At 43.6% G+C, this 25890-nt stretch overlaps 1 protein-coding gene across 1 annotated transcript in view; it reads left to right on the plus strand.

Annotated features, from left to right (window-relative positions):
* Positions 1 to 23864, plus strand: part of LOC134212144 (vacuolar protein sorting-associated protein 54-like) — a 28176-nt gene extending 4312 nt beyond the window's left edge. Inside the window, exon 3 of the mRNA XM_062689735.1 lies at positions 21639 to 23864. Within this exon, the coding sequence (XP_062545719.1) occupies positions 21639 to 23654 (2016 nt within the window). The 3' untranslated portion in view covers positions 23655 to 23864. The remainder of the gene's footprint in view (positions 1 to 21638) is intronic.
* Positions 23865 to 25890: the final 2026 nt, after the last annotated feature.

A 25890-nucleotide genomic window follows, 5' to 3' on the forward strand; every position in this document is an offset into this window, starting at 1 on the left:
TGTGGATGTGCTTGACCTGTGAAAACCCTTTTATGATTACCCTTGCCTTACACCGCTCTACAGTCCCATCTGCATTGAGTTTACGCTTGAAGACCCATTTGCACTTCAAAGGCTTTCTTCCTTCTGGTAACTCGGTTAGAATCCACGTCTTGTTGATATTCAATGCCTGCATCTCAGCTTCCATGGCCTCACGCCACAGCTCACGTTCATCAGTCTCCATTGCATCATGAACCGATTGCGGCTCGGGTTTATTGAATACCTGCGACTTAACAAACGTTTCAGGAAGTACACTGTATGTCATATCAAAATGTTGATACTTGCCTGGTGTTCGGCGCTCCCGCTCGCTGCGCCTGACAGCAATAAGCTGTTCTTCTTGTTGCGAGGAGAGCGCAGGTGATGCAATTCGAATCGCCTCGATGGTGTCATTTGCGCTGTCGTAATCCGTTTCATCGTCAACATCATCCTCTGTTGACTGGTTTACTCCATTAGTTCCGATGAGTACCTACTTTTGGTATATTGGCAACTTCACTAGCTGCATCCATCCCTTCGTTGATTAATAACTCCACTGTTAATTCATTTACAGGTCCAGCTTCCAAAACCGGTGCGGTATTTCGAACGGCTTCACTCAAGAAAACGGCATCACGAGATATATATATACAGTCAACTTTCGTTCGTTGGGCTAAACCCGTAGCCCACTTAGTGAAAGGCTTTCATTAGTTGGGCTGAGACGTCAAAGCTTAAAACGCATTGAGGGACGCATCGATCGTTTGTTATTGTCAGGATCGTTGCAGAAACGTTTATAAGTTGTTCGATTCATAAAAAGCGAAATTTATTATTTTGATTGTTGAACGTGACTTTTTTTTCGATTTGTTCTTGGGTAAGTATTTATTTACATAGTAAACTTTATTAAGAAGGGTTCAATGTGCATATGATTACGTGATCACTAGGTACAAAAATGGATAACACCCATGCAAAATGGACAAAAACGAAAATATCGTGTTGACATTAGTGGAAAAGGTGCGTATAATAGAAGATTTTGAATCTGGAGGCGCAACGCATGATACGCTAGGGAAGAAGTATGGTATAGGATCTTCTACTGTCTGTAACCAGGATTATACAGAAAAAGGAAACGATTCGAGCAGCAGCGGAGAAATTTATCGAATATGGGGTGGATAACCGAAAGACATTGAGGGAGCAGAGGTTCCCTTTGCTGGAAGAAGTCTCTATGTCTGGATTCTCCAGCAGCGACAGTCTCATATTCTGTTAACGGTGGAAATTCTGAAAACAAAGGCGGAGCTTTTGTTCAAGCTGTTGCAGGATAAAGGGCACTACGTCGTGCACAAATTTTCGGCCTCAGACGGCTGGATGCATCGCTTCAAGCAGCGGTTTTGGATTGCGTGTTAAAACGGTAGCGGGTGAAAAGGCATCTGCAGATGTTGGAGCATACCTGAACTTTAAAGCGATTCTACAAAGAAAATTCGTGATATGCAGCTGTCGAACTCTCAGGTTTTCAATGCAGACGAATCTGCACTTTTATCAAGCTCTTGGCTACCCGTTCTGTTGTTACGCACACTGAAACCATGGCAGTGGGCGAAAACAGAATAAAACCAGGTATACGTTCATGCCATGTTCTAATATTGACGGATCGCTTAAGCTTCAGTTGCTTTTTTATTGGAACAGCTGCAAAGCCACGGGACTGAACACAGCAACACTACCTGTATCGTATTGTCATTCCAAAAAGCTTGGATGACCAAACAGTTATTCCGTCATTGGTTCTATGAGGAATTTGTCCCCCGCAGTGCGGAAATTTTCTCTCGAGCAAGGCTTTGAAACCAAAGGCATTGCTCGTGCTTGACAATTGTACCAGTCATTATGATCTAGACGATCCTCTGCAAAGTGATGACGGGCTGATTCAGGTTTATTTACCTTCCTCCAAATGTCACCTCTGAGTGTCAGCCAATGGACCAATCGGTTATCAATGCAATGAAGCGGAAGTACAAAGAAAACTGATGTTAGCTGATCTTGGAAACGAGCATTTGACATTCGAACCGTTTGAAAAAGATTACCCTTCAGCAGTGCGTCGTATGGTTGGCTTCTTCTTGGGATGAAATTTCGCTATCACCATCCGGAATTCTTGGCGCAAATTAATCGATGATTTGCCGAACGATACCTACCGACGAAGGGACGAACGCAGGCGATGCGATTTCAAACACTCATTGCAGTATCGACCATCTTTCAGGAACAGCACATCTGACGAAGACATCGATCTGTGGATGAAGGATCAAGTGTATGATGCTGACCATAACCCAGATTGGGTCACCAGTGAAGTGTTTTCAGATGAAGAATCTTGTCATCCGTCCTTCATAAAGGTCAACCGAAAATGCACGAGGAATGGTTGGAAGAATCGACAGAGAAACAGTAACAACTCTCTTGATACTTCCGCTACAAATACCGAAGATCCAGAATTTGGAGACGCAATTAAAGTCACTTGATTGCGTAATTCGTTTATGAAACACGATGCAGCAGAAGTTTGTCGTTTGAACGCTCTACGCACAAAACTCATTGAAGTGGAATAAACAAAACGAACATGTTGAAGAATTTGGCTTTATTATTGAAATTTACGCTTTGTTTTACTTGAATTTTGAAATTGAAATAAACTTGCTTTCAAATTGTTTTAATTTTTTATTTGGCTATTCAGTTGTACATCCCGAGGCCCTTGACAGAAATTTGACACTGTCAAAAAAGACGTTTGACTTCGATGTAAGTGGGCTGTAGCCCAACTAACGGGAGCCCAGTTTTAACGAAGCCCACTTAAAGATAGCCCAACAAACGAAATTCGACTGTATATACTTTGCCAGACTTTGGAATAAATATGTAGCCTAGCCGCAGCTCACGGTAGGGAATTTTCCACTGGGATAAGTATGTTGAGACAGGGTCGTTTATGCTGCCAGTCGGTTACACACACAATCATCCACGTTCATTCGAAAGGGAACAAAAAGAGAAAATAGCCAGAAATTACGTAACGCTGGAAAAGGCAAACCAAAGTTCCCAAACACTGAGTGCTCACAAGCCACACTTGTGGACCCTTCAGAACTGTCCAACCAGGACGAGGCCTGGAACTCCTTTATGAGCACGGAAAACGAAAACAAGGCAGAACTAGGTGTAAATTATTCAACCCCAGGGATCACTATATAAAACTGGGCCACACACTATACTCATTTAACAAATTTTTATTACCCTAATTCGATAGGCCTAAATAGTGACGTCACTCTATCTGTTTGTGTGGTACTTGCGGTTTAGTTTTAGATGGATCGTTCGATGCTCGTTGGCTGGCAGATGTGGTACGGAAACTGGTGGGGTGCGGGATGCGATGGTGGATTACGAGGGCTGTTGTGCGGTTTCTGCGGTGACCGAATTCACGCCGGAACATGAACCGGTCTGAGATGCTCGGCTTCGATGATGGCGAGCAATGGCGGTTTCAAAACGGGTTCTATTTAGCTGGACCGAATTTACGCCGTAACATAAACCGGTCGGCTGGATGAACCTCAGTGGAACGTTGGGCTGGATGAGGTTTCTGTCCGTTCTTGGGGGGATTTCTGATTGGAATTTGGTAACGGATTCCAATTTTTTAGCCTTTTCGACGACGTTCCGAGGGTTATGTGGAAGATGGGCTTGCCAGATGACGATCCGGACAAGCACTCGCGAAAATCCCAAAAAAGTCCCGTTGGACGGACCTGCCAAAGCAGATTAGCACATTATCACTTATAAGTTTGCCCATCCCGCCAGTACCACACTAGATCCATTACCTTAATTCATCTACCTTAATTCTAATTACCTTTTGTGGCTGCTTATTGGTGAACTTTACAATGCTGTTCACGCTTATTGTTGTATATTGTATTCTAATATAATGGAAACAATAGAACAATTAAAACAATATAACAAACACTCTTGTTTTTCAACTAACCGTACTACAACGAACTGTGATAATAGTTTTAACGTTTTACTACTATCGTAATTTTAAGTTTTCAACCTACAATGACACCAAATGATTAAACAATTTACACCAAATATTTTTTAACAATTAACACTAACTTTAACTTTAAGGATCACGTCGCGCACTTCTAATTCCTTTGATGGACACGGACAGAAAAGGACGACATCGGTTTAGGCCAAGCATATAAATTCTAAAATTTGGGAAACGGACACGAACAAAAACGGATTTTTCGGATAACGTCCTCTCTGGGTTACCTTTTTTATCAGCTTTGCGCACTTTCTTGCATACAAGTTAAAGTTCAAACCGCTACAAACAAACAATACGACAATTGGGTGACAGGCATAACAGCATAAACGTTTGAGTTCTTTTGACAAGGACAGGGTCGAACTACTAAACAAGAAAAAACTCACCAAGGATAAACAGGAAAACGAGGAATATTTGTTTGTGGTGGAGCTACAAACTGCATTTTGTGACCAACGGTTACAAATACTCGGTGTCCTTTCAAACGATCGGTACAACCAACGAACACACCAGGTTCAGACTTCGGATCCTACTGTAGCCGGTTTGCCTTCGGAACGTGACACATGACTTTTGCTCCAAACACTCGTATTTCTGATAAATCCGGACGCACACCGGTGAATCGTTCTTCCGGGGTCACCCGCAATCCTTTCGACGGAGAACGATTAATGAGGTAAACAGCAGTTGAAACAGCTTCAGCCTAAAAACGTTTCTCCATATTGGCGTTAAACAAAAGACAACGCGCCCGTTTGACGATCGTACGATTAGCCCTCTCAGCCAAACCGTTCTGCTCTGGGTTGTACGGCACTGTTACCTCATGATCAGGGTTCGTAATCTTGGACATTAGAGTTGTCGTAGATCGCATTAAAAGACATGTTATCTGTTTAACGTCTGAACAAAGAAGGGAAGAATTTAGTTGCTCCTCCTGTATTGACAGCTACTGTAATAATTCATCGCTTGCTTGATTATTTTCTAATAGGTCGCCTACTTGATCTTCAACACTCCTCCTCGATGGATGTATTCCAGCAGCTTGTCTAAAACGTGATAGCTTGATATACTGCGAAGGTTTCGTCAGCATATCTGCAATCATTTCATCCAGTGGCGTCGCGTAACCTCACTTTTTACCTGTGCACTCCCCCAAAAAGCGAAAATTTTGATATTTTGACAGCCCAAATGGAGAAGAAAATTATCAGAGTCGTTAATACTAATCAAAATCTAGTTATTGTAGGCATTTCCGCACACCAATTCTTTAAATTTAAACTCAGTGCACAGGTAGATTGAGGTTAGGGAAACGCCACTGATTTCATCAGTTGAAAGATACACTGGATCGATTATTCCTTCTTGCTTTAATTGTCGTACAAAGTGATGTTTAGTTTCGACATGTTTAGATTTATGATTAATACTTGCTGCGCCAATTTGCTTGATGCAACTTTGATTGTCTTCATATATTCTTATTGGTAGTTTGGTAGTGATTCCAAGATCATCAAAAAGACGTAATATCCAATTTAACTCCTTACAACTTTCTGCCAAAGCCACATATTCTGCTTCCGTGCTGCTTAGTGTAACGTTGTCCTGCTTTCTGGAGCACCAGGCGATGTATTGCCGCCAAGATGCAATTCGTAATCAATTGTACCTTTCAAATATCTTAGAATCCTTTTTACCTCCACCCAATCGGATTGCGTTGGTCGACTGGTTTTTCTTCCTAAGATTGAAACTGCTACTGCTATATCAGGACGAGTATTGATAGCCACATACAACAATCCTCCAATTAGGCTTGCATATTGATTATTATTCGGCAGTTCTTCTTCCTCCTCCTTTGGTTGTAGGTGGCTTGGATCCAAAGGAATCTTTGATTGTTTAGCATCGTCCATGCCGAAACGTGACAGCAACTTCAGAATATATGATTTTTGATGCAAGGTAATATGTTCGTTTTCACGTGTAACTTGTAGTCCCAGAAAATATTTCATGTCTCCAAGTGATGTCACTTCAAAACTTTGATTCAGGGTTTCTATTATTTCTTTGTATTCGTCTTCAGTTTCACATACTACAATGAAATCATCTACGTATACGGCTAAATATTCAGTTTTTCCTTTTCGATGTCTAACGTACAAACAAGAATCATTCACAGAAGGCTTAAAATTCATTTTTGAGAGTACTTTGTCTAGCGTTTTGTTCCAAATTCTTGCAGACTGTTTCAATCCGTAAAGACTCTTCTGAAGACGGCATACATAGTTCTTATCACCAATTACACAGCCGGGTGGCTGACGCATGTAGACTGACTCCTCAAGTTGACCATTGAGATAAGCAGTTTTTACATCTGCATGTTTGATTAGCAAATTTCGTTGCACAGCTATTGATAGGAGCGTTCGAAATGTTATCATCTTCACGACAGGAGCAAAAACTTCGTCATAATCGGTTCCGAACTTTTTTTTTTTTTGTGTCTTTATTAAAGAGACTTTCAGCCCGAGGCTGGCTCGTCTCCGCGGTTCCGAACTTCTGCGTAAACCCTTGTGCCACTAATCGTGCTTTGTAGCGGGCTACATTTCCGTTTTCATCTAACTTGCGTTTGAAAATCCACTTACAACCTATAGTTTTACGATCAGGTGGAATTGATACTAGTTCCCATGTTTTATTCTTTTGCAGTGACTGTAACTCTTCATTTATAGCGCATTTCCATAATTCAGCTTCTGGACCTTCAACAGCTTCCTTGTAGGAACGAGGCTCTGGGAATTGACTTTTCGCCATACCAATCATATAACGGTTAGGAATTTTTCCTTGTGTACTTCGTTCAGATCTTTTTAAAATATTGATTGCAGGAGCATTCTCTTCGCTTTCACTGCTAGAGCTTGACTCTCCCTCACTAGCATCTAGGAAACAATCATCCTCATCGATATTTTGTTCAGAATTCAACGATACATTTTCAGGATTTTGCTCCTCATGCACTTCAGATTTGAGCAGCTCAAATTCTATCTTTTCTGAATTTTCTGAAATCTTCTCTGTTTGATTTTGTAGTAATTTTCCATCATCAATAAAACGTACATCTCTGCTGAATGTGAGTTTGTTTGTTGATAAATCCACAAAACGATATGCTTTCTGTGAATCCGCATAACCCATGAAAGTAAGTTTCACAGCTTTGGAGTCCAGTTTGGTCCTTTTCTGGTCAGGTATATGCACATAAGCAGTGTTGTCCTACACTCAAGGCAAAAAGTTCTGCTCTTTGATTTTACTCCATCTAAACGATTTTATATTCTCAACTAAGTAAGTTCAACTAATAGAAGGATATTTGAATTTTCTAAATGTCATGGCAAACTGTCAAAAAAATGCACTCCAGAGCCACAGGAGCGCGCGCACTGAAAATACACTGGAGTGTTTTCACTGGAGTGTATTTTCAGCGCGCGCTCTCCTGTGGCTCTGGAGTGCAGTTTTTTGATAGTTTGCCATGACATTTAGAAAATCCAAATATCCTTCTATTAGTTGAACTTACTTAGTTGAGACCATAAAATCGTTTAGATGGAGTAAAATCAAAGAGCAGAATTTTTTGCCTTGAGTGTAGGACAACACTGTACATAAGCTTGACTTCCGAAAACACGAACATGCTTCAGATCCGGTTTTCTCCCAAACCATGCTTCGTATGGAGTTAACTTGGTTGCTCTTGTTGGTAGTAGATTTTGTAGATAAGCAGCCGTATTGACAGCTTCAGCCCAGAAACGTACATTCACTCTAGCTTGAATTAACATGCAACGTGCCATTTCGACGAGAGTTCTATTTTTCCTTTCTGCAGTTCCATTCTGCTGAGGACTGTATGCTGTTGTATACTGTGGGGTTATCCCTTTGCTACGATAGTACCGACCAAGATGTTTCGATTTGTACTCTCCTCCTGAATCTGAACGAATAATGGTCGGAATTCTCCCAAAACGTGTTGCCGTCATCTGCACGTACTCCTGGATCTTCCCTGGTACTTCATCTTTTCGTCAGAAAATATACTTTCGTAAATCTCGTGTGGTCATCTATCATCGTCATAAAATATCGAACTCCGCCAGGCGAAATAGTCTTCATGGGACCACAAACATCCGTGTGTACTACATCAAGCATTTTCTTTGATTGTTCACCAACGGTTTTTGGAAATGGTAACCTAGACAGCTTCCCCTCTAAGCAACATTCACATTTCTCGTCAATACTACATTTTCTTATTTGAATTCCAGTTGCAAGGTTGTCTCGTACTAGCTTCTTTATAGCTTCCGAGTCCCGATGTCCTAATTTCTTGTGCCATTCATGAATGCAGTTATCAGGGTGTCCCATATTAGCCCTTAGTGCCTTTCTCTCCAGGATATGTAAACGATATAATCCATCTTTCTTACTTGCAACAGCAGCGATTCTTCCATTTTTCATAATTTTGCAAGTATTTTCAGTGAACAGCACATCTGCACCTTTTTCGGTAAGTCTTCCAACAGAAACCAGATGTGCATCCAGCTTTGGTACATGTAATACTTCTGTAAGCTTCACAGGTACATGTAATACTTCTGTAAGGCACGGCAAATGCTGGGTAAAGCGTACCATTGGTACTTCGCGTACCTGAAGGAATAAAATAGACCCCATCTCGCGGTCCTTAGCCTCTTACCCAGCAACTCCTATCCCTACCTCCCGCGGTGCTGGCCGGGATACGAGCAACCTTAGGGAAGATCGGGTAACCAACCCCGGTGGGAACTATGGTCGTATGCTGACAGGGAAGGGGGGGTTTGCTCCTCTCCGGAGGTGCAAATCTTATTGAGCGTCTGTTCTCCATGTCAGGATCGGCTCACAACAGCGTCTGTTCTCCATGTTAGGGGCGGCTGATCATCGTCCGAGTGCCAGCGAGGGACTCTAAAGTGAAACTGTGCACCATGGTCCACCGGAAATAAGGAGGAATGGTCCTCCGGAAATTTAGGGGTTTGGTGTCAGGCCCCTGCAAGCCAGCCTTTAAAAATCATAAGCAACGAACAATCAACAAGAGAGTATGGACCGGAACCATCGGCGAAGACCACTGCGACGAAAGGGACTAGCGATTGGAAACTCGGTTCGTGGAACTGCAAATCTCTCAACTTCATCGGGAGCACACGCATACTCGCCGATGTGCTCAATGACCGTGGATTCGGCATCGTAGCGCTGCAGGAGGTTTGTTGGAAGGGATCAATGGTGCGAACGTTTAGAGGTAATCATACCATCTACCAGAGCTGCGGCAGCACACACGAGCTGGGAACAGCTTTCATAGTGATGGGCGATATGCAAAGGCGCGTGATCGGGTGGTGGCCGATCAACGAGAGAATGTGCAGGTTGAGGATCAAAGGCCGGTTCTTCAACTTCAGCATAATCAACGTCCATAGCCCACACTCCGGAAGCACTGATGATGATAAGGACGCATTCTACGCGCAGCTGGAACGTGAGTACGACAGCTGCCCAAGCCACGACGTCAAAATCATCATAGGAGATTTGAACGCTCAGGTTGGCCAAGAGGAGGAGTTTAGACCGACTATTGGAAAGTTCAGCGCTCACCGGCTGACGAACGAAAACGGCCTACGACTAATTGATTTCGCCGCCTCCAAGAATATGGCCATTCGCAGCACCTACTTCCAACACAGCCTCCCGTATCGGTACACCTGGAGATCGCCACTGCAGACAGAATCACAAATCGACCACGTTCTGATTGATGGACGGCACTTCTCCGACATTATCGACGTCAGGACATATCGTGGCGCTAACATCGACTCTGGCCACTATCTGGTGATGGTTAAACTGCGCCCAAAACTTTCCGTCATCAACAATGTTCGGTACCGACGACCGCCGCGGTACGGCCTAGAGCGACTGAAGCAACCTGATGTCGCCACTGCATACGCGCAGCATCTCGAGGCAGCGTTGCCGGAAGAGGGTGAGCTCGATGGGGCCCCTCTTGAGGACTGCTGGAATACAGTCAAAGCAGCCATTAACGACGCAGCGGAGAACAACGTCGGGTATATGGGTCGAAGTCGACGGAACGATTGGTTCGACGAAGAGTGCAGACAGATTCTGGAGGAGAAGGACGCAGCGCGGGCGGTCGCGCTGCAGCAAGGTACCCGGCAGAACGTGGAACGTTATAGACGGAAGCGGAGACAGCAGACCCGCCTTTTTCAGGAGAAGAAACGCCGCCTGGAAGAAGCGGAGTGCGAGGAGATGGAACAGCTATGCCGTTCTCAAGATACACGCAAGTTCTATCAAAAGCTCAACGCATCCCGCAAAGGCTTTGTGCCGCGAGCCGAAATGTGCCGGGATAAGGATGGGAGCATCTTGACGGACGAACGTGTGGTGATCGAAAGGTGGAAGCAGCACTACGAGGAACATCTGAATGGCGCTGAGAGTACAGGCAATGAAAGTCAAGGCAGCGGAGGAGATGACTACGTCAGTTCAGCGGACGATGGAAGCCAACCAGCCCCCACCTTGAGGGAAGTTAAGGATGCCATTCAACAGCTAAAGACCAATAAAGCAGCTGGTAAGGATGGTATCGGAGCTGAGCTCATCAAGATGGGCCCGGAAAAGCTGGCCACTTGCCTGCACAAACTGATAGTCAGAATCTGGGAAAACGAACAGCTACCGGAGGAGTGGAAGGAAGGGGTTATATGCCCCATCTACAAGAAAGGCGACAAACTTGAGTGTGAGAACTTTCGAGCGATCATCATCCTTAATGCCGCCTACAAAGTGATATCCCAGATCATCTTCCGTCGTCTGTCACCATTAGTGAACGAGTTCGTGGGAAGTTATCAAGCCGGCTTCGTTGACGGCCGCTCGACAACGGACCAGATCTTTACTGTACGGCAAATCCTTCAAAATGCCGTGAATACCAGGTCCCAACGCACCATCTGTTCGTTGATTTCAAGGCGGCATACGACAGTATAGACCGCGTAGAGCTATGGAAAATTATGGACGAGAACAGCTTCCCTGGAAAGCTTACCAGACTGATCAAAGCAACGGTGGATGGTGTGCAAAACTGTGTGAAGATCTCGGGCGAACACTCCAGTTCGTTCGAATCGCGCCGGGGACTAAGACAAGGTGATGGACTTTCGTGCCTGTTGTTCAACATTGCGCTAGAAGGTGTCATGCGTAGAGCCGGGTGTAACAGCCGGGGAACGATTTTCAGCAGATCCAGTCAATTTATTTGCTTCGCGGATGACATGGATATTGTCGGCCGAACATTTGCAAAGGTGGCAGAACTGTACACCCGCCTGAAACGTGAAGCAACAAAAGTTGGACTGGTGGTGAATGCGTCAAAGACAAAGTACATGCTTGTGGGTGGAACCGAGCGCGACAGGGTCCGCCTGGGAAGCAGTGTTACGATAGACGGGGATACCTTCGAGGTGGTCGAGGAATTCGTCTACCTCGGATCCTTGCTAACGGCTGACAACAACGTTAGTCGTGAAATACGAAGGCGCATCATCTGTGGAAGTCGGGCCTACTACGGGCTCCAGAAGAAACTGCGGTCGAAAAAGATTCGCCACCGCACCAAATGTGTCATGTACAAGACGTTAATAAGACCGGTAGTCCTCTACGGACATGAAACATGGACAATGCTCGAGGAGGACTTGCAAGCACTCGGAGTATTCGAGAGACGGGTGCTTAGGACCATCTTTGGCGGTGTACTAGAAGACGGTGTGTGGCGGCGAAGAATGAACCATGAGCTCGCCCAGCTCTACGGCGAACCCAGTATCCAGAAGGTAGCTAAAGCCGGAAGGGTACGATGGGCAGGGCATGTTGCAAGAATGCCGGACAGCAACCCTGCAAAGATGGTGTTCGCTTCCGATCCGGCAGGTACGAGACGACGTGGAGCGCAGCGAGCGAGATGGGCAGACCTGGTGCAGAACGACTTGGCGAGCGTGGGGCGTATTTGAGGATGGAGAGATGCGGCCTCGAACCGTGTATTGTGGCGTCAAATTGTTGATTCAGTGTTATCTGTATAGATGTAGACTAAATAAATGAATGAATGAAGCTTCACCTCATTTTGATTTTGTGCATCATCCATACAAACCAGAGTACCACTGCCTCTTCCAGCTACTGCAGTTACATTACCGTTTGCCAAATGTAACGGCCATTCCAGTAATTTTTTAAAAGTCTTTAATCCATTTCACTACACACATGGCAACTAGCTCCGGAATCAACAACTCAAAAATTCTTACCAGTTTATTGATTAACAATTTCAAAACAGAACGGTTGACCATCATATTGGGCATGGACTACACGAGCTTTTGGCTTCGGTTTCTTGATATGGTTTGACGAATATCAGGGTTTCGATTAGGAACTTGACGCTGTATCAATGGACACTCTTTCTTGATATGACCAGGTTTGTTGCAAAAATGGCACAGAATTCTTTTCTTGCCGGTTTCAATCTTCAAAATGGACTCCCCAATGCTAATACATCTGGAGCGCTTTAAAGATTCGTCGATAAGTTTTACTTTCACAAGTTCCATCGTGAGCTCATTGACCGAGCGACTTTCTAACGCCGTCGTCAAAGTATCATACGTGTCAGGCAAACTCCTCAAAACCATGGCTACCATAAGTGGTGCATCTAGTTTTTGACCAGCATTTGATAAACGAGAGAACAGTAATTCCATAGCTTGAATATGTTGTTCCATACTGTCTCCATTTCGGTATTCCATTTGACAAATTCGTTTGAGTATAGTGACCTTCGATGTTAACGACGCGTTTTGATGGTGCTTTCTCAAAGCTTCCCAGGTTTCTTTTGCGCTCTTGCAATTGAAAATGATTGAATGTTGACTATCTTCAACAAATAACGCGATAGTGGCCCTTGCCCGATCGTCCCCAGACTTCCAGTCGGTGGTTATTGGTTCAGGCGCTTGTTCCGAAATAAACTTCCATAACGATTCTCTAATCAGCAACATTTCAGTTCTGAATCTCCAGCTCTCATAGTTGGCGTTGTTCAGGCGCTCCAAATGACCTTGTTGGCGTCCATCTTGAGCTCACCCAAAGTTTCGACCGGTTAGCTTTAGTGATTCTTGAAAAAATGTTCAACTGTTCATAGGCCCATAACCTCTTGGATATTAGAGTTGTCGTAGATCGCATTAAAAGACATGTTATCTGTTTAACGTCTGAACAAAGAATGAAATAATTTATTTGCTCCTCCTGTATTGACAGCTACTGTAATAATTCATCGCTTGCTTGATTATTTTCTAATAGGTCGCCTACTTGATCTTCAACACGTAATGCTCACTCAATCTCAGGAGCACATGATTTTCCCTCACGAAAGTTTTCGGGGAGAAATCGCTTTTCGGGAAAGAAAAACAGCCTGGAGAGTGAAAACAATTTTTCGCTCACTTCGATTGCTGCTAAACGTTGGTTTGCTCTTTTTCTTTCATATTCGAGTCTTTTCGAGGCATCATCAATGCAAATGGTAGTAGCTTATGTGGAACAAATAACTTAACGCTTTCACACAGATAGCGTGGTGGTGTGGCTAAACTAAGCGCATTTCCACAGCTATTATTTTTACTATTCTGGTTTCGAATCTCCCGGCGCGGCCATACAATTTTGTAATTGTTCTGCGATAATTCTCGCGAAAAGTGAGTGAGAGGTAAAAGTAATGAAACGAAAAAAGATTTTCATCTAATAGGCAAGATTTTCGTTTATCTTCCAATGCTAATTCTAGAGAAAAGATTGATGGATGAAAGATGATCCTCAACATAAACAACGAAACAAGATTTTCCCTTGGCCCGAAAAACGCTTGCTTTGGTCTCATTGAAATGAAAAGTCGAAACCCTGCTCATGATGAATCCCGGAACAACGAAGACATTTCTCCATCTCACCATTCACGTACTCAGTGCCATTATCGGATCGCATGCGCTTGATTCGTTTACCTGTCTGATTTTCTACTAATGATTTGAAATCTTGAAAACACTGCAACATTTGTTTCTTCTACTTCAAGAAATATACGAAAATCTTGCGGCTGTGATCGTCAACGAATGTAAAGAAATATCGGCTTCCACCGATTGACATATTTTCCATCGGACCACATAGATCACTATGGATTAGCTCCAGTACCTCACTTGCACGGCTTCCACCTGTCTTGAAAGGATGACGAAAATGTTTCCCTTGTAAGCATGCAACGCATGAATGTACCTCTACTTCAGTGAAATTGATTCCTGTTGCTATAGACCGGAGAATCTTCAAGCTATGCATATTCAAATGCCCCATTCGTCGATGCCACAACTCCATGTCATTTTCCTCCTTTGCCGCGCATGAAACTTGTTCATGGGACAAACACAATTTGTAGAGACCACCACTTTGTTGGCCGATGGCAACCACTTCGTTGGATGCCGAGCGTACCTCGCATGTACCTTTGCGAAACGTCACAGAGTAGCCACCGCTACAAATTTTTTTCACGGACACCAGATTGAGCGCCAAATCCGGAATGTTCAACACGTTGGACAGTGTAATGTTGCACGTGCCATCTCCGACATCAGCTTTGATTTTGACACTTCCTACCGCTTCTACTATAGACACAGCATTATTTGCCACACTTATTTGCTGTTTCACCTTCTCCATATTGTCCATTACAACTTCACCGTTACACATGTGCGAAGTTGCACCGGAATCGAAGATCCAACACACTTCGCGCTTGACTGCTGCTTGCGTAGCAACGAATGCAGCATGCTTGTCAGACTTGATTCTTCTTTGCTTTTCTTCCTTCATTGCACATTCCACAGCATAGTGACCTAACCGTTTGCATTTATAGCATTTCACACTGGACTTGTTTGACGACTTCGATCCCTTTTTCTGCTGCGAATGGAATGCACCATCATGCCCGCTTGAGCATGAATTAATAGAAACCTTCACATCTTGCAGTATCTTGGCTTTCACTGCGTCCGCCGTGATTCTCCTGCCAGATGCCTCGAGGCCCATTATCATTGGTTCGTACAACTCGGGGAGTCCCATAAGCAATAGACTGGCTAACCACTCATCATCGACTTTGAATCCTGCTTCGCTCAGCTTATGACTTGTACACATCATATCGTTCACGTATGCTTCAACAGTGGTATAGTCTCCCAACCGAATGCTTGTCAACTTACGCAGTAATCCGATCCGCCTTGTCATTCCGTCGTCCTGGAAAGCTTTCTTGAGGTTGTCCCATGCCTGTTTCGCTGTGGAATTCAACTACATTTTTTCTGCCAATACTAAGCTGGGCCAGTCTAATGAACACTAAGCTGCGAGGTGGTTTTGTCCAGTGCACTGTAGTGTGGGATGTAATGCCAATAAGAAGAAGAAGAAGAAGAAGAAGAAGAAGAAAAACGAAGATTTAAATACTCGACCAACCTGGCAGAACGCGCCCATTCCCCTTTCTGAACCGAAGAACAGGGAAAAAGATAAAATATAGGGGCAGTAGGGGCAATATGAACATACGGGGCAATATGAGCCACCCTCATTTTGAGCTTATTGACAAGTTTTATCATGTAAAAGTTATATGATCTTTAAGAGGATGCTCCACATATGCATCAACGTGAAAACCGCATTAAAATTCAATTCAAACATGAAAATACACTTGAAAATGTAAATTTTCGCTGCATAGGCAAAATTATTATAAGATTTCAAGTTTATAAATAAGGTTTTGACACAAAACTGATTAAAATACAGGTCAAAAATACACCCCAATCAAAAGATATATTGAAATTGAATATGGTGCACACATGTTTATATTGATACAAATCTGAATTGATCATAAAACTTTTTTTTCCCAAAACCAGTCTCTATGGGGCAATATGGGCATACCTGCATAGAATAAGATATCTGGCCTTAAAATGCGAACAAGCTCAAATTTCAGTAGTCAAATACAAGAACATTATCATATATGTAAGATTCATTACGGAAAAATTACAACAGCGCATTACTGCGATAGAAACAGAAAAAATGACCATTGACCAATTGAAATGTGGCAAACGGTGAAGAGTGGCAAATCAGTTCAGTCCGCTGTTGTGCAGTTTTTTTTCATTTTATTTGGTATGGAATACTCACAACTGTTGTAGGAATATCAGGAATATCATATTATTCCATATTACGATACTTTTTTCGCCTGAATAAAGGTTTTGGAAGGGTGGCCCATACTGCCCCAAATGGTGGCTCATATTGCCCCGTATAGTCGGGAACACACATTGAAATCAATACATTTTCAAAAGTGCATTCCAACAATTTCCAAACGCATTTTTCGTCATTCAACGACGTAATATGAAAGGTAACATTCTCTAGTATAAGTCAACTACATTTGAAAGATGTTTTTTGAGCTTTTCAGCGCTTGTATGTATTCTAATATGTATTCTAAATATAATATAATGTATAAAATATAATATGTATTCTTTTTATTATTATTATTATTGAAATTGAGTACAAGCGGGGCGAAGCAACGAATGTTGTTGTCGGTGGATCGTGTACGTTATTCACTCCGTTTTTGTTTTAACTATTCCCGTGTAATACCGGCTAAATCGCGTCGTAATTGTGTATTTATTGCTTTCGGTTACTAGTGTCACTTTTATGCAGTGGAGAATCGCGCGCAAATAATCTGTGATTTGAGAACTTTGTATTAATTGTATTGCTTATCAACGACGGCGCATCGTTTTCGCCTTGTGTTTGTTTTTCTGTGCCCTAGCTACACTTCACTTTGCTACCGTAGTTTTGCATTGCATCGAATAACAATTGAAGCGTCACGCAGATTAGAGCATCCCCATCGTTGTTTTAATAACAGTTTTGGCCTCTCACAAAATCATGTCTTCTGCTTGTGACAAATGTGCGAAGCCAGTTAAAGCCGATGAGGAATCTGTCACATGCATGGGCTTCTGTGACAGAATGATCCATTTGAAGTGCTCTGGCTCAAACCCAAAGCTGAATAAAAACCTTGTGAACGTGCTTCTGACCAGTCCGAACCTATTTTGGATGTGTGACGAATGTGTGAAATTGATGAAGTGTGCTCGGTTCAAAACCACCGTCTTGTCGTTTGGAGACGCGATCAATTCGATCACTCAAAGTCAGGAGTTGGCCCACGCGGAACTTAGAAAGGAGATAGGGAAGCAAGGTGAGCTAATTGCTCGTTTATCACGAGGAATCGTCCACTCAACTCCTATTCATCCTGGGTCTGGAGGGCGCCTGCGCCAACCACCGCTGAAACGACCTCGTACAGATGGACTGCTACCATCCAAACCACTCGCTGTCGGTACCAAGGTAGTGACTAATAATGACATTGTGACTGAGGTCATTACAGTACCTGAGCCCGCAGCGATGTTCTGGCTGTACCTCTCCCGTATTCACCCGAGCGTCAAACCGGAGTCTATTGAGAAACTGGTGAAGGACTGCATCCAGTGTGAAGATTCGGTCAAAGTGGTCCCGCTGGTGAAAAAAGGAATTGACTTTAAAAGTATGAGCTTCATATCTTTTAAAGTTGGGATTGACCCCAAGTTCCGTGAAGTCGCACTTAATGCGAATACTTGGCCTATGGGTCTTCTATTTCGAGAATTCGAGGATATCAGCTCAAAAAACATGTGGAAGCCGCTGCTAAATACTCCAACCGTCACGGTTTCTCCTGTTGGCGGAATCTTCCCGTTGTCGACACCTACCTCTGCTCCGGAACCAATGAGCTAAATTCGGCAGCCACGATACACGTGACCTTTCCACCAGGACGCACCGACAAAAGCATTTTGGGAGTCCTCAGTTCCTCTTACTCAGTCGCGCCTACTGCAGCCAGCGTTCACCATAGTCGTCCTGGCCCTGAGTTTAGAGGCGGATTAGGGGACTCCCAACTTGTTATTCAAGGCAAGTACATCTCTTATCGACATTCATCGCCTGATGCCGATTCAAATTTCAGCATCATCGATCAACTCTCAACCTCTGCTGGTTGGTCGCCTACAATTACTTCAAACTTCCGATTCGTGCCAAGCCAAATTTCTGTTATCTCTGCTAACATCCATTCGGAATTGAGTCCGAGTTTCATCGAACGTACAGGATCGCCGCAATCACAAGAATCAATAACCATTTCTCCACCGCAACGTCAAGTCTCTGCTATGCATTCATCTAGTTCTCATCCGGGACGCACTTTTGACACCAGCTGTGAGGAAGCCTCTATTCCACTCAACGCAGTCGAGCCATTCCTGCCATCGACCAGCAGCCGTCCCGGCCCTGCGTGTGAGTTGGGAGACGAGGTCTTCCGGACACCAACTTTCGGCAAGTATGATCAGCCTTCATCTCAGTCTCCGTATGAAAGTTTCCCGACTTCCAGCGAATCCACCCGAATGTCGTGCCTACAAGCATCACACAGTACTTCCAGACCTCATCATCAAGCCGCTGCAACCCAGTCGTCAAATCGTTCACCGGGACGCACAATCGATACTAGCTGTAAGGAAGCCCCTATTCCTCTCAGCGCAGTCGAGCTTCCACTGCCAGCGACCAGCAGCCGTCCCGGTCCTGCGTCTGAGTTGGGAGACGGGGTCTTCCGAAATCCTATAACCGGCAAGTACAATCAGTTACCAGTATCTTCTGTACCTGAAAGCATTCCGATTTCCAGTATTGCTACACCATCTCCACGCCAGTTCAACTCCATGTTACCGGATGTTTCAAGTGATAGGCGTGCGGTTCAAGAATCTTCGAATGTATTGATATACTACCAGAACGTGGGCGGGATCAATAGTTCTCTTGCCGATTATCATTTGGCCATTAGCGATGGCTGCTACGACGTCTATGCCTTCACTGAAACCTGGCTCAACAATAATACCACCGTAAATCAACTCTTCGACGAATCATACTGCGTTTATCGGCAAGATAGGTCATCTTCTAACAGTAACAAAAGCACTGGAGGGGGTGTTCTGTTAGCCGTTCGCTCCTGCTTCAAATCTTGCTTAGTGAGTCCTCCTGGAAACTCGTCGGTTGAGCAATTGTGGGTCGCTGTAACTACTGCTGATGCCGCTCTCTTCATCTGCGTTCTTTACATCCCTCCCGATCGAATCAATGATGCGGAGTTGATCGACAGTCACCTCGCTTCGCTTAACTGGGTGGTCTCGCAATTAGGACCAAGGGACAAAATGATTATCCTCGGTGACTTCAACTTGAGCACAATCAATTGGCAGCGCCATAAATCGAGATTTCTTTTCCCGATTGCATCGAGTTCCCTGATCGGCCAGACGTCTTGTTTGCTGCTTGACGCGTATAGCACAGCTGGACTGAACCAGATGAATGATGTGGAAAATGAAAACAACCGAATACTTGACCTGACCTTCGTCAGCAACGGTTATTCAGGCGCCATCGCCGCCCGTCAAGATTGTCAGACATCATCCTCCCGTCCAGATGCAACTCAAGATAAAACCGCTCCATAACTTCCACGAGCCGTCTGAAAGCATTTCATATGACTTTTACAAGGCCAATTTTAACGGGATGAATGCCTTTCTTGCTCAAGTTGACTGGGATACGGCTCTTCGAGATTCTGGCGTCAACCTAGCTGCTTCGACCATGTCAAACATACTACTTTACGCCATCGACCAGTTTGTTCCCGTGAGATCCACACCAGAACCGGTCAAACCAGCCTGGTCTAACGCTCATCTCAAAAATCTGAAAAGAGTCAAACGCGCGGCCCTCAGACAACACTGCAAGTATCGTACGGACTCTACAAAAGCTAGCTATATCAAGGCCAACTCCGAATATCAGCAACTCAACGATCACCTCTATAACGCCTTTCAAAATCGTTTGCAAAGTCGTCTCAGGAATAATCCCAAAAGCTTTTGGCGGTACGTCAACGAACAACGGAAGGAATCTGGATTGCCCTCAACGATGACTGATGGTTTATCTGAAGCCCAAACTACCAACGACATTGCTAATTTGTTCCGTACTCAATTCAGTAGTGTATTTACTAATGAGTATCTCGACCCGCAAGATGTAGTTATTGCCACTAGGAATGTTCCCAGTCTTCCTGCCGCTAGACAGCCATTGGTTATCACAAACGATTCAATAATAGCTGCCAGTAAGAAGTTGAAATCCTCCACGGGATGCGGCCCAGACGGTATCCCATCGGTTGTTATTAAACGTTGCGCAGAGTCGCTTGTCAGACCTCTTACTGCAGTATTCAACCTCTCGCTGACTTCCGGGGTGTTTCCGGTGTGCTGGAAGCAGTCATATGTATTTCCAGTTTTCAAAAAGGGCTGCAAGAGGACCGTATCAAACTACCGGGGAATAGCTGCGCTGTGCGCCGTTTCCAAGCTATTTGGGTTGATTGTTCTTGGCGAATTGACTTCAAGCTACGCCCATTACATTTCAAACGACCAACACGGGTTTATGCCCAAACGTTCAACGACCACTAACCTAGCGTGCTTCACTTCCTTTGTAATAAGACAAATAGAGAATGGCCATCAGGTGGATGCAATCTATACAGATCTTTCTGCTGCATTCGACAAAATGAATCACTAGATTGCCGTAGCAAAATTTGACAAATTAGGCATAAATAACGCTCTGCTCAGCTGGCTTCAATCCTATTTATCAGGTCGCAGTATGGCGGTGAAAATTGGAGACCACATTTCCTCACCGTTTGTAGTCCGATCCGGCGTTCCACAGGGTAGTCATCTTGGACCGTTTCTGTTTCTGCTTTATATGAATGACGTCAACTTTATTTTGAAATGTCTAAAGTTATCGTACGCCGACGACTTGAAACTGTATTATTGTATCAAGCAAACTCAAGACGCAATGTTTCTGCAACAACAGTTTGAATCCTTTGCAGAATGGTGCCGTATCAACCGAATGACGCTCAATGTTGCTAAATGCTCGGTCATATCTTTTGGACGCAAACACTCTCTTCTCCAGCATGAATACGCTTTGGCAGATAAAAGCTTCAACGAGAATCAACAGTCAAAGACCTAGGTGTTTTGGTCGATACGAAAATGACATTCAAGGACCACGTAGCATATATTGTTTCGAAGGCATCTTCACAGCTAGGTTTCCTTTTCCGATTTGCTAAGAAATTCCGGGATGTGTACTGCCTAAAATCATTGTTTTGCGCCACTGTTCGACCAATATTAGAATATTCCTCGGTCGTCTGGTCCCCGTATTATCAGAACGAAATTCAGCGCATCGAAACTATCCAACGCAAATTTGTCCGCTTTGCTCTACGACATTTGAGATGGAGAGATCCAGTCAACCTTCCCAGCTATAGTAACCGTTGCATGCTCATCAATCTCGATTCGCTTGAGGCAAGACGTAATGTGGCTAAAGCTTGCTTCATCGGTGACCTTTCACAAGCAGACATCGACTGCCAAATGCTTCTTAGCATGCTGGACATCAACACACGACGCCGTAACCTCCGAACGCACTCGTTCTTCAATCTTCCTGCATCCAGAACTAACTATGGGCTACACGAGCCCATACGAAGCATGTCTCGCCTATTCAATAGATGTTATTCTGTGTTTAATTTTAATGTGTCACGAGAAACTAATAAGTGCAATTTCAGACGTGTTTTATGTTAATCTTGACAATACTAATGTATTTAGTTTTAAGTAAACGGTCATTGGGGTGACCATTTCACCTGTTGTCAATAAATAACAATACAATACAATACAAGCAATAAACTAATAATATGATACCCCTTCTTATATTGCAGGTTGCCGAAAAGTCGTCTGCATTCTTCCATGCAATGACCTCGCAGGACGCCATCATGGAACAGATGCGAGAGGCCACGGCTCATGTGTCGAGACTTCGCTCCCGGCTAAAACTGATCGACGATACAATCATCCGCGAGTCACTGCAAATCATCAGCCTGGAGCGGGTTCGTTCCAACAATAACATCGTCCTGGAACGGTTGAAGCTAATGTCCACGGTACATCAGACCCAGCCGATGATTCAGTTGCTTCTGAGTACTCAGGATTACGTCGCGGCGCTGGATTTGATCAGTACGACTCAGGAAATTCTGAGTCAGGAACTGGTCGGGATTCATTGCTTCCGTCATCTGCCGTCGCAGTTGACGGAGATGGAGCGACTGATTGATAAAATGTTGACCACGGATTTCGAGCGGTATTCGACATCGGATTTGAATCGCCCTTTCGCCGGAGATAGTCAAGTGGCTGAGAAGGTTTTGGATGAAGATAAGTTAATTTGTATCATATCGGGGCTGCTGAGAAAGCGGAATTTAGATTTCATAGATACTTATAAGCAGGAAGCGATTACAACGGTTCGGGCGATAGTGAAGCAAATGGTGATTGAGGTGATCGCCTCCGGGGATGCGGAAATTTGTCTAACCGGAGCAGGAGAGGAAGCGCAGAGTTTATCTCTGTCCGAATGGATCGTACTGTTGGAAACTGCAACTGTCACATTGTTAAAGTTGCTGAAACGGGTTCGATCTGTGCATGATGTGATGCAGCAGACAGCCGATGCAAGCGCCGGAAAAATTACTGACGATGTAAGCTTTATAGATACGGAAGCATTCCTAAGCGTGGAAGACTACGAAGTGGCAAAATCGAAATTAGCTAACTTATTGCAAAGTGTTTGTAATTATTGTCATGAACGATGCGCCAATTTGGTGTCAAACCAAAGTTTGGAGAAGAGTTCTGTTAGTGCGGATCAAATAGCAAAGCTAACTGAAATTGTTGATCGGTTTAGTGATGGTTGTGAAACAGTTTGTGGGATTCAGAGCGTTTCACTGAAGATGGCATTAAGAGCACAAGGTACGAGATATGCTCAAAAGTTTCACTCTGAGAGGAAAGCGAAAATGGCCTTACTGCTGGACAGCGAGCGATGGAAACAAGCTGAAGTCCCAGCTGAATTTCAGAAAATGGTGGAAAGCATTTCAAAAGGGATTTTCTTATGGAATAAAAACACTGAATTGAATGGAAGTTCAATTTCATCAACACCGCCGCAGGCAGTTCTGATGGTAGAAGGACAACCGTTTGCATTGGTTGGAGCAGCTCTGCTTCTAGTGCAAATCGTTAGCGAATATTGCCGTTGCGCTTCTCAACTGCCCGTCATCGCATCGCAACTGGCTCGAAATGTGATCGATCTTTTGAGAACTTTTAATTCTCGCTCATGTCAGTTGGTTCTTGGTGCCGGTGCTTTACACGTGGCCGGTCTTAAGACAATTACCAGCGGTAACCTCGCCCTTGTTTCCCGCGCTCTTCAACTAGTCCTGTGGCTACTGCCACACGTTAAACGCCACTTCCAATCCTTAGAACCAAATGGAACCTCAACAGGCTCAACGACGATCCTCACCGGGTACGATTCAATCGAGAAAGATTTCGCTTCCCACATAAAGGAGATAGAAAACAAAGTGCTGGCAATTGTTTGCGATCTTGTGACCAGCCAGCTTGCCAACTGGGACGCGCGCCCGCCTGTCCCGTCGCAACCATTCCGAAATATCAGCAGGCAGTTCGTCAAGTTGCACGAAGCGATCGCACCGATATTACCCCAGAAGCAGGTAGCTACCATCTACCGAGTGGTACACAAGAATTTCAAAGACAAACTTCGGGAGCAGCTGCTGCGGAACAACATCACAAACAACGGGGGGCCTCAGCATGGGACCGTCGTGTCGGAGTTGACGTTTTACATGGAAACGCTGAGAACTTTGAAGGCGATGCCGGCGGAGGAGCTGCGAGACGAAACGCTGGACGATATTTGGTTGAAGTAGAACATGCGTGTGGTGATTTTATAAGTGGATGAAGTTTAGTGTTTTCGGCAATTCGGCGGGTTCTTGTTTTTATTTTTGTGTATTGTATTAGGTTCCATATTTGTATACTAATATTCGTACCAATCTGCTTCTGTTTGTGATAAAAAAGTTTTTATTATTCAATTGTTTTTCATAATTACCGGGACTGTAAAATTGTTACATTTTATTTAACGATCGCTTTTCAACGATTATTTTGACAATCTGGTATAGAATGGTGGTACTATGATTTAAAAATGAATGGTATATAAATTTCTATTGCAGTGAAGGTGGCAGTACAAGTTGCGGAGCTTATCAAGCACAACCTCTGCACCAAAAACAATAGGTAAATGAAAGATTCTGCACAAACCCCAATACAAATACATGTTACTTTAATTTTCCATAATGCAAAGAGCAATCAACAATGCCTAGTCTCGATTACACCGTTAAAAACGAATGACCTGAACAGAAGTAAGAACCGTTCTTCACAGATTAGAAGTAGATCAGTTTTTTTTTGCGACATTCTTAATGATTGCCACAGTCACACAAATAGGGTTACAGCAGGAATATTCGGTTGCGTTCTAATTCCCGATGCTATAACTTATCCGTATCAAAGCGTGATCTCAGAAGAGACGCTCTACTATAATGGATTTATACCAACTCGTTTAAATGAAAGTATGTTAAATGAAAGGCTCCGCAACTCTAATGAATATGCGTTTAATTAATCATCCATCATCTGGGAATAGTAGGTAGTAATGATGTGGCCAGGATACTGTCTGATGGGTGATGCATCAGTTTGATATAAAATTCTCGGTAAATATTGAACAAATTGTTGAGATCCCGGTAAAAAAAATAGGGGTGTAGGGTAAAAGATGTATTTTGGACCACCTTTACGTAGGCTCTTATTTTGGACCACCAAGAGGAATTTGCACTCAGTGGTCCAAAATATGAGCCGTCGAACTGGTGGTCCAAAATACCTCCCTTACCCTTAGTTTTTAGTTTTCAATGAGCGTTTTCAGAGCGTTAAAAAAACGTTAAAAAATTAATTTTTCATTCTAACTTTTTGCCTTTCTCGTATACTAAGTATACGGTAAAGGCTATATGATCGCTCCAAAAACAAACTTTTTATAGAAGGCCCGGAGACCCATAGTGTTATATACCGATCGACTCAGCTCGACGAATTGAGGTGATGTCTGTGTGTATGTGTGTGTGTATGTGTGTTCGTCTGTGCGCACCCACCCAAAAAAATGTCACTCATTTTTCAGGTACTTATCCTTAACCGATTTACTCGCAACAAGTTGCATTCGACGCAGGACACTCTGCCATTGTTTCCTATTGAAAATTGGTCAGATCGGACTATGGGCTCGGAAGTTATGGCCAAAATACCACCATTTTTACAGAAAAAAATTTCACTCATTTTTCATGCATTTATCCTTCACCGATTTACTCGCAACAAGTTGCATTCGACGCAGGATACTCTTCCATTGTTTCCTATTGAAAATTGGTCAGATCGGACTATGGGCTCGGAAGTTATGGCCAAAATACCACTTTTTTATAGAAAAATTGAGTAAAAAAATGTCACTCATTTTTCAGGCACATATCCTTAACCGATTTACTCGCAACAAATTGCATTCGACGCAAGATACTCTACCATTGCTTCCTATTGAAAATTGGGCAGATCGGACTATGGGCTCAAGAGTAATGGCCAAAATACTATTTTTATAATGCACGAGAAAGGCACCATTACCGCTAGGTGGATTAATCAGGTTTTTCTATTATTAGATTGTACGAACATTGTTGAACGCGTCTAATTTTGTTTTGTTTTAGATTTTTATTTCATCCACTGAATTAAAATAATAAAAAATCGCTTAGCACCACCATTCGTCGTACTTGTACGCATTGTTGAATAAATATTTTCAAGTAATGTCCCTACAAATGGAGTAAAACTTATGATAGAATTGGGTGGCAATTAAAACGTTTCTGTCAACATAAGGTACTATAATTGTCATTAATATCGACTCTTTCTTTCCGCTTACGTTTTTTTTTTAGTATTTGATGTCGAATATTTATAAGGTCTCCATCGCGGTTCGAGTTGTTATTTCATGTTGATATTTAATTTATTTGCACGGATTTATTCCAAAAATATGTTTCTGTTACAGAATGCTTACCATGTTTTCTGAGGTCTCAATACCAATTGCCATTCCTGATTTTTTTTTATGTT

This window comes from Armigeres subalbatus, chromosome 2 (genome assembly GCF_024139115.2).
Source record: "Armigeres subalbatus isolate Guangzhou_Male chromosome 2, GZ_Asu_2, whole genome shotgun sequence".
In the NCBI taxonomy this organism is placed as follows: domain Eukaryota; kingdom Metazoa; phylum Arthropoda; class Insecta; order Diptera; family Culicidae; genus Armigeres; species Armigeres subalbatus.